Source organism: Triticum dicoccoides, chromosome 1A (genome assembly GCF_002162155.2).
Source record: "Triticum dicoccoides isolate Atlit2015 ecotype Zavitan chromosome 1A, WEW_v2.0, whole genome shotgun sequence".
Classification (NCBI taxonomy): domain Eukaryota; kingdom Viridiplantae; phylum Streptophyta; class Magnoliopsida; order Poales; family Poaceae; genus Triticum; species Triticum dicoccoides.
The window spans coordinates 525325654-525339715 of record NC_041380.1 but is presented as its reverse complement, the minus strand read 5'-3'; the positions used below and the strand labels follow the sequence as shown (position 1 = coordinate 525339715).

Genomic DNA, 14062 nt, shown 5'->3' with positions numbered 1-14062 from the left:
TTTAGGGTTCCCCCAAATCCTAGGCGCATGGGCACTAAGGGGCTGGTCCCTCTCCACACACAGCCCATAGAGCCCTCCGGGGCAGGTGGACCCTCCCGGTGGACCCCAGGAACCCCTCCAGTGGTCCCGGTACAATACCGGTAATCCCCCGAATTATTCCGGTGACCGTATGATAACTTCCCATATATAAATCTTTACCTCCGGACCATTCCGGAACTCCTCGTGACGCCCGGGATCTCATCCGGGACTCCGAACAACATTTGGTGACCACGTACATACTTTCCCTATAACCCTAGCGTCATCGAACCTTAAGTGTGTAGACCCTACGGGTTCGGGAGTCATGCAGACATGGTCGAGACAACTCTCCGGTCAATAACCAACAGCGGGATCTAGATACCCATGTTGGCTCCCACATGCTCCACGATGATCTCATCGGATGAACCACGATGTCAAGGATTCAATCAATCCCGTATACAATTCCCTTTGTCCATCGGTATGATACTTGCCCGAGATTCGATCGTCGGTATCCCGATACCTTGTTCGATCTTGTTACCGGCAAGTCTCTTTACTCGTTCCGTAACACATCATCCCGTGATCAACTCCTTGGTCACATTGTGCATATTATGATGATGTCCTACCGAGTGGGCCCAGAGATACCTCTCCGTTTACACGGAGTGACAAATCCCAGTCTCGATTCATGGCAACCCAACAGACACTTTCGGAGATACCTGTAGTGAACCTTTATAGCCACCCAGTTACGTTGTGATGTTTGGCACACCCAAAGCACTCCTATGATATCCGGGAGTTGCACAATCTCATGGTCTAAGGAAATGATACTTGACATTAGAAAACCTTTAGCATATGAACTACACGATCTTGTGCTAGGCTTAGGATTGGGTCTTGTCCATCACATCATTTTCCTAATGATGTGATCCCGTTATCAACGACATCCAATGTCCATGGTCAGGAAACCGTAACCATCTATTGATCAACGAGCTAGTCAACTAGAGGCTTACTAGGGACATGGTGTTGTCTATTTATCCACACATGTATCTGAGTTTCCTATCAATACAATTCTAGCATGGATAATAAACGATTATCATGAACAATGAAATATGATATAATAATAACTAATTTATTATTGCCTCTAGGGCATATTTCCAACAGTCTCCCACTTGCACTAGAGTCAATAATCTAGTTCACACCGCCATGTGATTAACACTCACTGGTCACATCGCCATGTGACCAACATCCAAAGAGTTTACTAGACTCAATAATCTAGTTCACATCACTATGTGATTAACACTCAATGAGTTCTGGGTTTGATCATGTTATGCTTGTGAGAGAGGTTGTAGTCAACGGGTCTTGCCATATTCAGATCCCTATGTATTTTGCAAAACTTTATGTCATATCATAGATGTTGCTACCATGTTTCACTTGGAGCTATTCCAAATTGTTGCTCCATTACACGTATCCAGTATCTCTACTCAGAGCTATCCGGATAGGTGTTAAGCTCGCATCGACGTAACTCTTTACGTCGAACTCTTTATCATCTCCATAACCGAAAAACATTTCCTTATTCCTCTAAGGATAATTTTGACCGCTATCTGGTGATCTACTCCTAGATCACCTTTGTACCCTCTTGCCAGACATGTGGCAAGGCACACATCTGGTGCGGTACTTAGCATGGCATACCGTATAGAGCCTATGACAAAAGCATTGGGGACGACCTTCGTCCTTCCTCTTTCTTCTGCCGTGGTCAATCTTTGAGTCTTACTCAACTTCACACCTTACAACTCAGGTAAGAACCTCTTCTTTGACTAATCTATTTTGAACTCCTTCAAAACATGTCAAGGTGTGCGTTCTTTGAAAGTACCAGCAGGCGTCTTGATCTATCTCTATAGATCTTGATGCCCAATATGTAAGCAACTTTATCCAGGTCTTCCTTTGAAAAACACTCTTCAAACAACCGTTTATGCTTTCAGAAATTCTACATTATTTCGGATCAACAATATGTCATCCACATATACTTATCAGAAATGTTGAAGTGCTCCCACTCACTTTCTTGTAAATACAAGTTTCTAGCAAACATTGTATAAACCTAAAAGCTTTGATCAGTCCATCAAAGCATATATTCTGACTCCGAGATGCTTGCTCTAGTCCATAGAAGGATCGCTGGAGCCAGCATACCTTTTTAGCATCCTTAGGATCGACAAAACTTTGATTGTATCACATACAACTCTTTCTTACGGAAACTGGTAAGAAAACTTGTTTTTGACATCCATCTGTCAGATTTCATAATCGAAAAATACAGCTAATGCTAACATGATTCCGACGGACTTAAGCATCGCTACGGGTGAGAAATTCTCATCGTAGTCAACTCCTTGAACTTGTGAAAAGACTCTTTCCCACAAGTCAAGCTTCATAGACGGTAACATTACCGCCCACGTCCGTCTTCTTCTTAAAGATCCATTTATCTCAATGGCTTGCCGATCATCGGGCAAGTCCACCAAAGTCCATACTTTGTTCTGACACATGGATCCTACCTCGGGTTTCATGGCTTCTAACCATTTGTCGAAATACGGGCCCACCATCGCTTCTCCATAGCTCGTAGGTTCATTGTTGTCCAACAACATGATATCTGAGACAGGATTACCGTACCACTTAGGAGTAGTACATATCCTTGTCGACCTACGAGGTTCGATAGCAACTTGATCCGAAGCTTTATGATCACTATCATTAACTTCCTATTCAACAGAAGTAGGCTCCATAGAAAACATCTTTCTATGTTGCATCATTCTCTGGTTGAAGTAAAGGTTCGACAACCTCATCAAGTTCTATCTTCCTCCCACTCAATTCTTTCGAGAGAAACTCCTTCTCGAGAAAGGACCCGTTCTTAGCGACAAACAATTTGCCCTCGGATCTGAGATAGAAGGTATACCCAACTGTCACCTGTGGGTATCCTATGAAGATGTGTTTGTCCGCTTTGGGTTCAAGCTTCTCCGGCTGAAGCCTTAAGCATCGCAGCCCCAAACATTAAGAAACGACAACTTTGGTTTCTTGCCAAACCAATGTTCATACGACGTCGTCTCAACGGACTTAGATGGTGTCCTATCTAAAGTGAATGCAGCTGTCTCTAATGCATAACCTCAAAATAATAGAGGTAGATCATAGATCGCACCATATCTCATAAGGTTCGATTACGACATCCGAACACACCATTACCCTGTGGTGTTCCAGGTGGCTTCAATTGTGAAACAATTCCACAATGTCTTAAGTGTTTGCCAAACTCATAACTCAGAAATTCTCATTGATCAGATCGTAGGAATTTGATCTTCTTGTTATGATGATTCTTAACTTCACTCTGAAATCGCTTGAACTTTTCAAACGTTTTAGACTTGTGCTTCATTAAGTAAATATACCTATATCTACTCAAATCGTCAGTGAAGATGAGAAAATAGCGATATCCACCACACACTTCAATTCTCATTGGATCACACGCATCAGCATGTATGATTTCCAACAAGTCACTTGCCCGTTTCATTGTACCTAAAAACGGGGTCTTAGTCATCCTGCCTATGAGGCATGGCTCGCATGTGTCAAGCGATTCAAAATCAAGTGACTCCAAACATCCATCGACATGGAGTTTCTTCATGCATCTTACGCCAATATGACCTAAGCGGCAGTGCCATAAGAAAGTGGTACTATCATTATTAACTCTACATCTTTTGGCGTGAACATGTGTATTACCACGACCGAGATTCAATGAACCATTCACATAGGATGCATGACCATGAAAGGTATTATTCATGTAATCAGGATAACCATTATTCCCTAACTTAAATGAATAACCGTATTGCAATGAACATGATCTAATCATATTCATGCTCAACGTAGACACCTGATAACATTTATCTAGGTTCAATACTAATCCCGAAGGCAGATGGAGTGTGCGATGGTGATCTCATCAACTTTGGAAACACTTCCAACACACATCGTCACCTTGCCCTTAGCCAGTCTCTGTTTAGTCCGTAGCTTTTGCTTCAAGTCACCAATAATAGCAACTGAACCGGTATCCAATACCCAGGTGCTACCAGGAGTACTAGTGAGGTACACATTAATAACACATATATATACTTTGTTGAAGTTGCCAGCCTTCTTATCTGCCATGCATTTGGGGTAATTCCGCTACCAGTGACTGTTCCCCTTATAATAGAAGCACTTAGTCTCAGGTTTGGGTTCAACCTTGGGTTCCTTCACTGGAGCGGCAACAGGTTTGCCATCCATGAAGTTTCCCTTCTAGCCCTTGCCCCTTCTTGAAACCAGTGGTCTTGTTAAACCATCAACACTTGATGCTCCTTCTTGATTTCTACCTTTTGCGGTCTTAAGCACCGCGAACAGCTCCGGGATCAACTTCATCCCTTGCATGTCATAGTTCATCACGAAGATCTAGTAGCTTAGTGATAGTGGCTAGAGAACTCTATCAATCACTATCTTATCCAGAAGTTTAACTCCCACTTGATTTAAGTGATTATAGCACCCAGACATTCTGAGCACATGCTCACTAGCTGAGCTATTCTCCTCCATCTTGTTGGCAAAAGAACTTGTCAGAGGTCTCACACCTCTCAACACGGGCATGAGCCTGAAATCCCAATTTCAGCTCTTGGAACATCTCATATGTTCTATGGCGTTCAAAACGTCATTGGAATCCCGATTCTAAGCCATAAAGTATGGTGCACTAAACTATCAAGTAGTCATCAGGATGTGTGTGTCAGGTGTTCACAACATCCACAGACGACGTTGTAGGGGTTTGCACATCGAGCGGTGCATCAAAGACGTAAGCCTTCTGTGTAGCAGTGATGGCACTCCTCGGACTACGGACCCAGTCCGCATCATTGCTTACAATATCTTTCAACTTAATCTTTCTCTAGGAATGTATTGAAACAGGGAGCTACAACGTGAGCTATTTATCTACAACATATTTGCAAAGACAATTTAGACTATGTTCATGATAATTGAGTTCATCTAATCAAATTATTTAATGAACTCCCACTCAGATAGACATCCCTCTAGTCATCTAAGTGAAACATGATCCGAATCGACTAGGCCATGTCCGATCATCACGTGAGACGGACTAGTCATCAACGGTGAACATCTCATGTTGATCGCATCTTCTATACGACTCATGTTCGACCTTTCGGTCTTCCGTGTTCCGAGGCCATGTCTGTACATGCTAGGCTCGTCAAGTCAACCTAAGTGTTTCGCATGTGTCCCGAGGCCATGTCTGTACATGCTAGGCTCATCAACACCCATTGTATTCGAATGTTAGAATCTATCACACCCGATCATCACGTGGTGCTTCGAAACAACGAACCTTCGCAACGGTGCACAGTTAGGGGGAACACTTTTGTTGAAATTTTAGTGAGGGATCATCTTATTTAAGCTACCGTCGTTCTAAGCAAATAAGATGTAAAACATGATAAACATCACATGCAATCAAATAGTGACATGATATGACCAATATCATTTTGCTCCTTTTGATCTCCATCTTCGGGGCTCCATGATCATCATTGTCACTGGCATGACATCATGATCTCCATCATCATGTCTTCTTGAAGTTGTCTCATCATCTATTACTTCTACTACTATGGCTAATGCTTTAGCAATAAAGTAAAATAATTACATGACGTTTATGTTGACACGCAGATCATAAATAAATTAAGACAACTCCTATGGCTCCTGCCGGTTGTCATACTCATCGACATGCAAGTCGTGATTCCTATTATAAGAACATGATCAATCTCATACATCACATATATCATTCATCACATCCTTTTGGCCATATCACATCACAAGGCATATGCTGCAAAAACAAGTTAGACGTCCTCTAATTGTTGTTGCAAGTTTTTACGTGGCTGCTATAGGTTTCTAGTAAGAACGTTTCTTACCTACACGAAAACCGCAACGCGATATGCCAATTTCTATTTATCCTTCATAAGGACCCTTTTCATCGAATCCGATCCGACTAAAGTGGGAGAGACAAACACCCGCCAGCCACCTTATGCAACTAGTGCATGTCAGTCGGTGGAACCAGTCTCACGTAAGCGTACGTGTAAGGTCGGTCCGGGCCGCTTCATCCCACGATGCCGCCGAATCAAGATAAGACTAGTAACGACATATACATTTTTTTAAGAATAATAACCAAGAGAACAAAAAAAATTAAAATAGAAAAAAAACCCAAACAAAGGAACAAAACACAAAAAGAATGAAAAACTGTGAAAGAAAGGAACCAAAATAAAAAAAAGTAAAACCCGAAGAAAACGGCTTGAAATAGTGTCAAGTAGGACGCGCCCCTAGTTCTTACTCCCTCCGTTCCAAATTACTCGTCGTGGTTTTAGTTCAGTACAACTAAAGGATTTGGGCGGAGTGGCTAGCGTAGCTCGCGATCTCCCTCCCTGCTTCTCCCATTTCCTTTGTTCTTCATATGTACATTTTGTTTGATAAAAGGGTGGATTTTATTGACTCAAAATATAGCATCAAATGGATACAAACATAATTAGCACACAACCGGCCTCTACATAATTAGGATGCACACAACGATGGGAGCTCCTAGTTGGCGCTATAAGCACCACTTTCCTGAACTAGCGCTAGCAGCGCATCGTCCGCCAGCTCCCGTGGGGCGGCCAGGAAAGGAGGCGATAGTTGGTTTAGGGCAGTTGTTCGTTTCCCCTCTCATGGGATCACTGGTTCGGGGAAGTTGTTGGTTTCTCGTTTCGTGGTCAATGGTTGACCGGGCAAGTTGACTATTTGACAAATTCTTTTTTGAGAAAAATAAAAAAAACCGCACAATAAAAAAGATCACCATATTCAAAGAAAGTTCACAAATTTGAAAGAAGTTCATCGAATTTCAAAAAAAAAAATTCACAATTTCAAAAAAGTTCATTGAATTTGAAAAAAAGTTCATCAAATTTGAAAAAAAGTTCATCGGTTTTGAAAATAGTTCATCAAATTTGATAATAGTTCATCAGTTTTAAAAAATGTTCATCGAAATTGAAAAAAATCCATCAATTTTGAAAAATGTTCAATGATTTGAAGAAAAAGTTCATTGAAATTGAAAAAGAGTTCATTGATTTTGAAAAAAGTACATCAAATTTGAAAGAAAGTTCATCAATTTGAAGAAAAAGTTCATGTATTTGCGAACAATTCATCAAACCCGAAAGAAGAAAAAAAATTAAAAATGGAAAAAATAAAAAAAGCAAATAAAAGAAAAGGAAAGGATAAAACAAAGAAAAAGTTGATAGTTATAGATGGTGCTAGGTAGCGGAGTGGTTACATGAGCCTAAATCTATGTCTTACAATGAACAAACTTGGTCAACTTTATAGGGGCTAAATTTGAAATTCAGATGCGCCCGAGGGAGTCAATGGGCCGGCTCAGCAGAAAGTTATCTATGCGTTTTTTTAATTTTTTATTTCATTTTTAACTCGAAAGTTCCGTTTTTTTATAGTTACTTACTCAAATTATAAAAAATTTCAACGGATTTTAATGTTTTTATACAATGTAAAATATGTTCGCTAAAGTTTAAAAAATGTTGATAGCATTAAAAAATGGTCATCACATTGAAGAAATATTCATGGGTTTCAAAATAATGTTTGTATGCTCAAAAAGGGTTAATTTATTCCATACCATTCAAAAATATTCTTATGAAATTTTAAAAATAACCACCTCAATTTTTGAAAACTATTTGCTACCATTAACAAAAGTTCACGAGTATCTTTTTGATATTTTAAAAGATATTTATAAAATGTAAAAAATGATTGATTAATTAAAAAAAGATTTTGTACCATTCAAGAAAATCAATGTGTATTTGAAAATGTTCAACATGTATTCAAAAAAGAGTTCAAACATGTATTTCAGAAAGTAACCATCATGTATTTGAAAAATGTTATGCGTATATAAAGAATGTTACACATGTATACAGGAAATGTACTACATGTATTAAAAAATGTCAACATGTATTTGAAAAAAAGGAAAACCGAAAACCCCAATAATAATCACATATGACCAAAATAAGGGAAAAAGACACGAGGTTCTAAAACTGGCCCGAACCGGTTCATGGAATGTTCCCAAAATTATTTGGCCGACCCGTTTAGTGGAGCGCCGGGGCAAGGCGGAGCTACGTCTTCCAGTAAGCGAGACATGCCCCCCACCCCGCCCGGTAGGGTGGGGTTACAAGCCCATGCCACTAGGCTCAGACACGACGATTGACTCAAGGGAGAATATTACAACAAGGTAAAAAATGTCAATAATGTGCAAGCGACGACGTTGAAGCCATATAATCTTATAGAAACATTTTGGGATGAACTACTAGACCAATGTCTGGTTATCACTACTGGGTACTACGTAATGTGTCAGATTGAAGTTGTACTTTCATATATCAGAACTTCATGACATACACAATACAAGCTTCAAATCTTAGAAAATATGTGCAAAGAATAAAGCAAACAGAAGTGATGTGAAGCATTTCCAAATCGGTGACTCTAAATGCTATGTTTCACAATACAACTGCATGGTAAGTATTTTAACTACCTCAATGTAAATCATATTCTCGATAAGTACATGGCATGTGGTACTAATGTATCATTTCCAATGTCATGTATAAGTCTAAGGAAAACAATGAGGAACCATCCTCAGTTGAATGTTTTTAAAGCAATCCATACGAGAAAGAAGGATGGGAAGATGAGTGAGAGTGCATAAGTTGAATACATAAGTATTTTGTAACATTTGAAATTCAAATGTAGTGTACTGTAGCCAAAATATTAAATAGTTATAATATTGTACTAACAAAGTTCAATCATTTTCCAGGATGAAATGAAGTCCCAAAAAACTCGCACCTCCACTAGATGGTGCGCCGCCAAGAAGTTGATCTATAGATTGTTGCAGAGGTCCTCAAGGAAAAGAGCTCATAGAGCACGTTTCTTGCAATCATGGTTTCTCATCTAGCTCCAGACAAAGATCAACCTTTCATGAACACACGAGAGAGCTCGAAGAAAGGACAACTTAGGATTCAAAGGGAAAGCGGCAACTTAAAGGTACCAACAAGACTTGAATTCAAGAATGGTTGCTCAACAGCAAAAACAATCGAAGATCTCAAAAGATAGAAACACTTCTCTTGAAAAGAAGCAACAAGAACTGGAAGACATTATGGGTTTCATCTTAACACAGTTGTCGCAGGGCTCTCAAAACAGCTTCTCACAACTCTGATGGTGCATGTCTTATTATATCTTGTGTGGTATTTTGTTCAACGTGATATTGTGTGATATAGTTATGTTAAACATGTTAAGTTTCAACATTAATCATGATTGTTTAAATTTACTAAAACTAATAAATTCAAATTTGATTGCAAATTGAAATATTGACCAAATTGACGCCACCTACAGATTGTGATAGTAATTGTGACGGAAATGCATGCCGTCATCACGTATGGACCCACATGTAAGCAACCAAGTCATCAGCGTCTGGACCTGCATGTAGGCAGCCACAGGAGCATTATCTGGACCGATATATCAAAATTGTTGACCAATCAAACCTAGACGTACAAATTGTTAGTGATGGCTTATTGTCATTGAAAACAATACAATCAACAAATCAGCTGATCAAATGGTGAAAGTCCTGGCCGTTACTAAAAATAGACTTCGGTGACAAAGCAGGAACCAACACCAAAGATATGATCTTATGGGACGGAAAAGTGGTATCATCGGTATTTAATTTTTTGTGACGATGCTTCAGTGATAGACTGCGTGCCAGTCGAGAACCATCAAGAAACCATTTTGCTGATATAATCGGCTTTAAGTGACACAAGTGGCTTGTCATAAGAAATCATTGATTTTGTAGTGGCCCAACAGATCTGCCGGAGGGAGCAACATAAGTTTTTTTTTTCGAAAAGGGGCCAGGCCCCGGCCTCTGCATCAAAATGATGCATACGACCATAGGAGCAACATAAGTTGATGGGATAAATAAATTCGCACAACCGATGGTACTGGCGAACTTTCAGTGAGCTAAGAATCATGCTAGGCGAAACCAACACACCCCCAAGAGCTTCGTTGTCCCTCGACTACCAGAGAAAGACGACGAAGCATCCTTGAGTAACGGGGCTCCACAAGGGCTGAGCATCAAGGCCCACTCAAGTAGTGTGGCCTCTACAAACGTTAGCAGCAACAACATGCTGCAGATGACTTTGGTTAAAAAGAAAACACTAGGTTCTGAACGAAATAGTTCTTTGTTCTTGAGAATAGAAACAAAAGAAGTTGTAGATTCATTTATACTAATTGCGGTCATTCGGTCAGCCAAGTCCGGTTGGAGACACATGCCATGTTTTGGCTCATGTCATTGGGTGTATGGTGAATGATCCACCTTGAGATACATATGAGCAGACTACGATGTTCCTGAATGTTCAACATGTGCCAAGCTTCAATGTTCAACATGTTCAACATGTTCATCATCGGCAGGTACACCCCAGGGTACCTTGAGGTACTAAATAACCAAAGAAAGTTTAGAACACGAAATTGCCCAAGGATCCCAGAAACTAGAGGCGGTCTTATCAAACGAACCACCTCCACCTAATACTATATGTGATTCCAATTTTGGAACCGCCTCCAATAGTTTTGCTAACAAATATAACCATCTCTTATAGGCTATTACATGCAGCTGAATTTTTGGGTCAAAACCATCTCCAGAGGACGCATCTAATGCCCATTTTTGTACTAGTGGAACCACTATGTCGAATTGTTGAAAAATGTACAATTTTTCTTAAACGACGAGGTGTGTTCCATGTGCACAGCTCTATATTGTCTAGTATGCCCATTTGCGCAACGTTTAGCCTTCTGTTGTTGTTTGCAAAGCTTTGTTTGATCGTTATACTTATACCTACAACTAGAAATATTATTAGCATGACTCCCTTATGGCTAATTAGGCCTCCTAATAATTGCCAGTTTAAAATACATCCTTTAGTTTTTAGTAAAACCTTCCACGCATTGATCACAATTGTAACTTAGTAGTCGGGACGCAAGTTCATACGACCCCGAAATTTATTTGGATTTCTTATCATGTGAAAATATTATCATCACATACCTTTTAATGGTAGAAATATACATTCATCATAACTGTTTTCTATTAGCATGTAAACCATGCCAAAAACTGAAACATGTGTTATTGAAGAAAGAGAGCGAATACACTTAGGGATGTGACGATACATGATGCAAACATTTGTCGCAAACTGGCCACATTATATTGAATGAAAGCAATGATAGCAGACTTAGTTAGACCTTCACTGTATCGATAGCCATTTTGCCCTGAGTAAAATCATTGTAATTTCTAGCATAGTAGTCCTTGACCTTCACTTTTGTGTACAACGCCGACCTCTTTTCATTGATCAACTGAGCCGATGGCTCGATTTCTTTTTCAGGATCAACAGAGTAGTCTAGTGCCACCGATAGCCTCTCTTTCTTTGTGTTTGTCACGACCCTATGCACAGGGCTCTTAAAGATCCCATTGCTCATTATCTGTGTCACAAAAGCTTAAACTTCATCAGCCTGGGAGGTCATTTATTTTGGAAAAAACTCAAGTCTGTTGAAGATTTAAAGTTTCGGGATTCCCTCCATGTAATTTGGACTATCATGTTTCATATGGATGTGGTAGAATATGCTTATAATTTTGTTATGATATGAAATCATTTTTCGGGGAAAAGCAAACCATAATGTCTTTACCTGACCAGCCTATGCATTAGTTTATACGTACCACCTCTGTTCATGGATATATATTAATTAAGGTGGAAATAAATAATTATTTTTTACAAAACAAAACTTCTTCAGGATATAGATTTGATTTCACAGGCATACCTCAGTTTGATCTCCTATAATCAGGAGTAGCGTGTGAGGTACGATTGGTACATCCCACCAGACCCCATCTTTGAGAACTTGCAGGCCACCAACCCTGTCATCGACCATGAGGACTGTAACAACAGTTCCATCGGAGTGGGGCTTGAGGCCAAACACGAGCTCCGGCCTCGGACACTCCGGGTAGTAGCTGCACCTCGCGTTAGTGAGAGGCCTCTCCCCAAAGTGTTTCACAAAGTAATCATCGTCGTCAAGCTCCAGCAGCTTCGCCATTGCCCTGAGCAGGTCGTCCTTCACTCCCCCGCATTTCTTCGTAAACTCGTGCAGAGCATCCCTGTAACAATAATATATTTCTCATGATGACATGATTCGTCAACAAATGCTCCCTCGAGCCAGGAATTTTGTGAAGACATTGCTCTGCGAGGTCGGTTACCTAAAGGTTTTGGGATGAGTTGGCCAGAGGGCGATGCTCCGCTCGTCCTCTGGCTCCACCTTGAGGTAGAGGCGGTCAGTCCAGTCACGGATTTGGTCCGGCGAGCTCACCCAGTCGTTCCCATACCCCTCGAACTGGAACCGCTCGCCGCTGATCAGGTTGGTGTATCTCTGCTTCTCTTCGAGCGGCTGCCGGAAAAATTCCCTCGAAGCGGCCATCATGTCGTCCATTACGGCGTCTACACCGTGGTTACTCACCTGCAAGAAGATGCATACGAAACCACATGGATATTGCTGCTTGGTCTTGCTCCAAAATAGTGGGATAGTACGCAGCTGCAGCTCATTTTTTAGAGAAAAGGCGCCGGCCGAGTCCGAGTAGAGCTTGAACCTAGCCCGGCTTGGGTTGTCACTTACCATAAAGAGGCCCCAGGACTCGATGGCTGACCGGAGCTTCGCCGCCTCGTCTGAGGTGCCGTCGCCGTGCTTCAAAAGGCGGCCGAGGTCAATGACAGGGACTGGTGCAACGACCGCCGCGGCGAGCTGTTGGTCCTGGTGCGCGCGCACGATGTACTGAGCTGGCACGTCGGGCGTGCCCAGGGCGCCAGCGAGCTCCTGGACCGTCATCTGAACTGTCCCTATGCTTCCCATAGAATCTGAAATGTCCGGTTCAATAAAAATGGGTCCCTCCCTGTTTCTGATAAAAAAACGAGACGAAATAATAAGGCTAGAATCACGTATTACGTTGCAAGCTCAGCAGGTTAGAAATCTGCTCAGTTGCTTAAGTAAGATTACAACATTAAAGCTCATGGATTTTCACATCTAGCTCATACATGGGACAAGTATAAGAATTAAAAGCTCGAAGATCATGCACGATGAACTGGGAAACAGTATTACCTTCAGTCAATTGGAGAGACACCAGAGCCGGATCTTGGAACAACACTACCTCCGGTCACAACTAGCTTGTTGCGATCTACAACTATGTAACACAGCTTAAGTGTGTATTGCCGAGGAAATAACCTGGTTTATATAGACTATTGGAGTAATAGTTAACACATGTTACACATTTGCCAGCCATGGCTCAACTTTAACTATTCGGTAAACAGAAGATTCGCACCGTAACTGGAGCTAAATAAGAATAAATAAACAAAATCTGTACAACGTACGATCGAATATTCACCAATGGATGCATCACGTTCTATGCATCGATCTACACACAAATATTCACCAACTCGAAATGTACCCTCCATATACAACGTACGAACTTTGAGCTAAAAACTCTTGGCAATATTATAGGAGATTCACAGACGTGAAAATTAAGGTTCCTAGAGGAATCTCGCGTTGAATGAATTTTCTAATCAACAAATCACGTGATTTGTTGCAGGGTTGGCTGGTATTGATTCCTTCCAACTTAATTAACTTGTGACAATTAAAGCACGTCACCGACATGTCAATTTCAAACTATTAAGCGTCGTGAGCAATGACGTGGCCAACCCCTGAGGGTCTGATATGACGATGAACATACTTCGTATATGGTTTACGGAGGTGAATAAGATCATGAGTCCAAGGGAAAGAACTCTGAATGCATGCAGTTTGATCACTAATAATATGATTCGATATGCCTGATATTAATGTGCATGCAAATTAGATGGTCACTATTAGAAAAAGGCTGTTAGTGGCGCATCTATTTTGACTACTAATGACGCACTATAGATGCGCCACTATTATCACGCCACTACTA

At 40.9% G+C, this 14062-nt stretch overlaps 1 protein-coding gene across 1 annotated transcript; it reads right to left on the bottom strand.

Annotated features, from left to right (window-relative positions):
- Positions 1-11316: 11316 nt before the first annotated feature.
- Positions 11317-12972, bottom strand: LOC119317547 (protein SRG1-like). The gene is made up of 4 exons (XM_037592062.1): positions 12739-12972; positions 12326-12582; positions 11896-12226; positions 11317-11559 (listed from the first exon to the last, which is right to left on the bottom strand). Exons 1-4 carry the CDS (start codon positions 12970-12972, stop codon positions 11317-11319), a joined length of 1065 nt encoding a protein of 354 aa, XP_037447959.1.
- Positions 12973-14062: the final 1090 nt, after the last annotated feature.

What these genes read in the sequence shown, in the direction of transcription:
- LOC119317547 (XM_037592062.1), bottom strand. Translation starts at nt 12,972, where the DNA reads ATGGGAAGCATAGGGACAGTTCAGATGACGGTCCAGGAGCTCGCTGGC. An exon ending in AGTCCTGGGGCCTCTTTATG is followed by an intron (nt 12,583 to 12,738) that starts GTAAGTGACAAC and finishes ATCTTCTTGCAG; the next exon opens with GTGAGTAACCACGGTGTAGA. An exon ending in ACTCATCCCAAAACCTTTAG is followed by an intron (nt 12,227 to 12,325) that starts GTAACCGACCTC and finishes TTATTGTTACAG; the next exon opens with GGATGCTCTGCACGAGTTTA.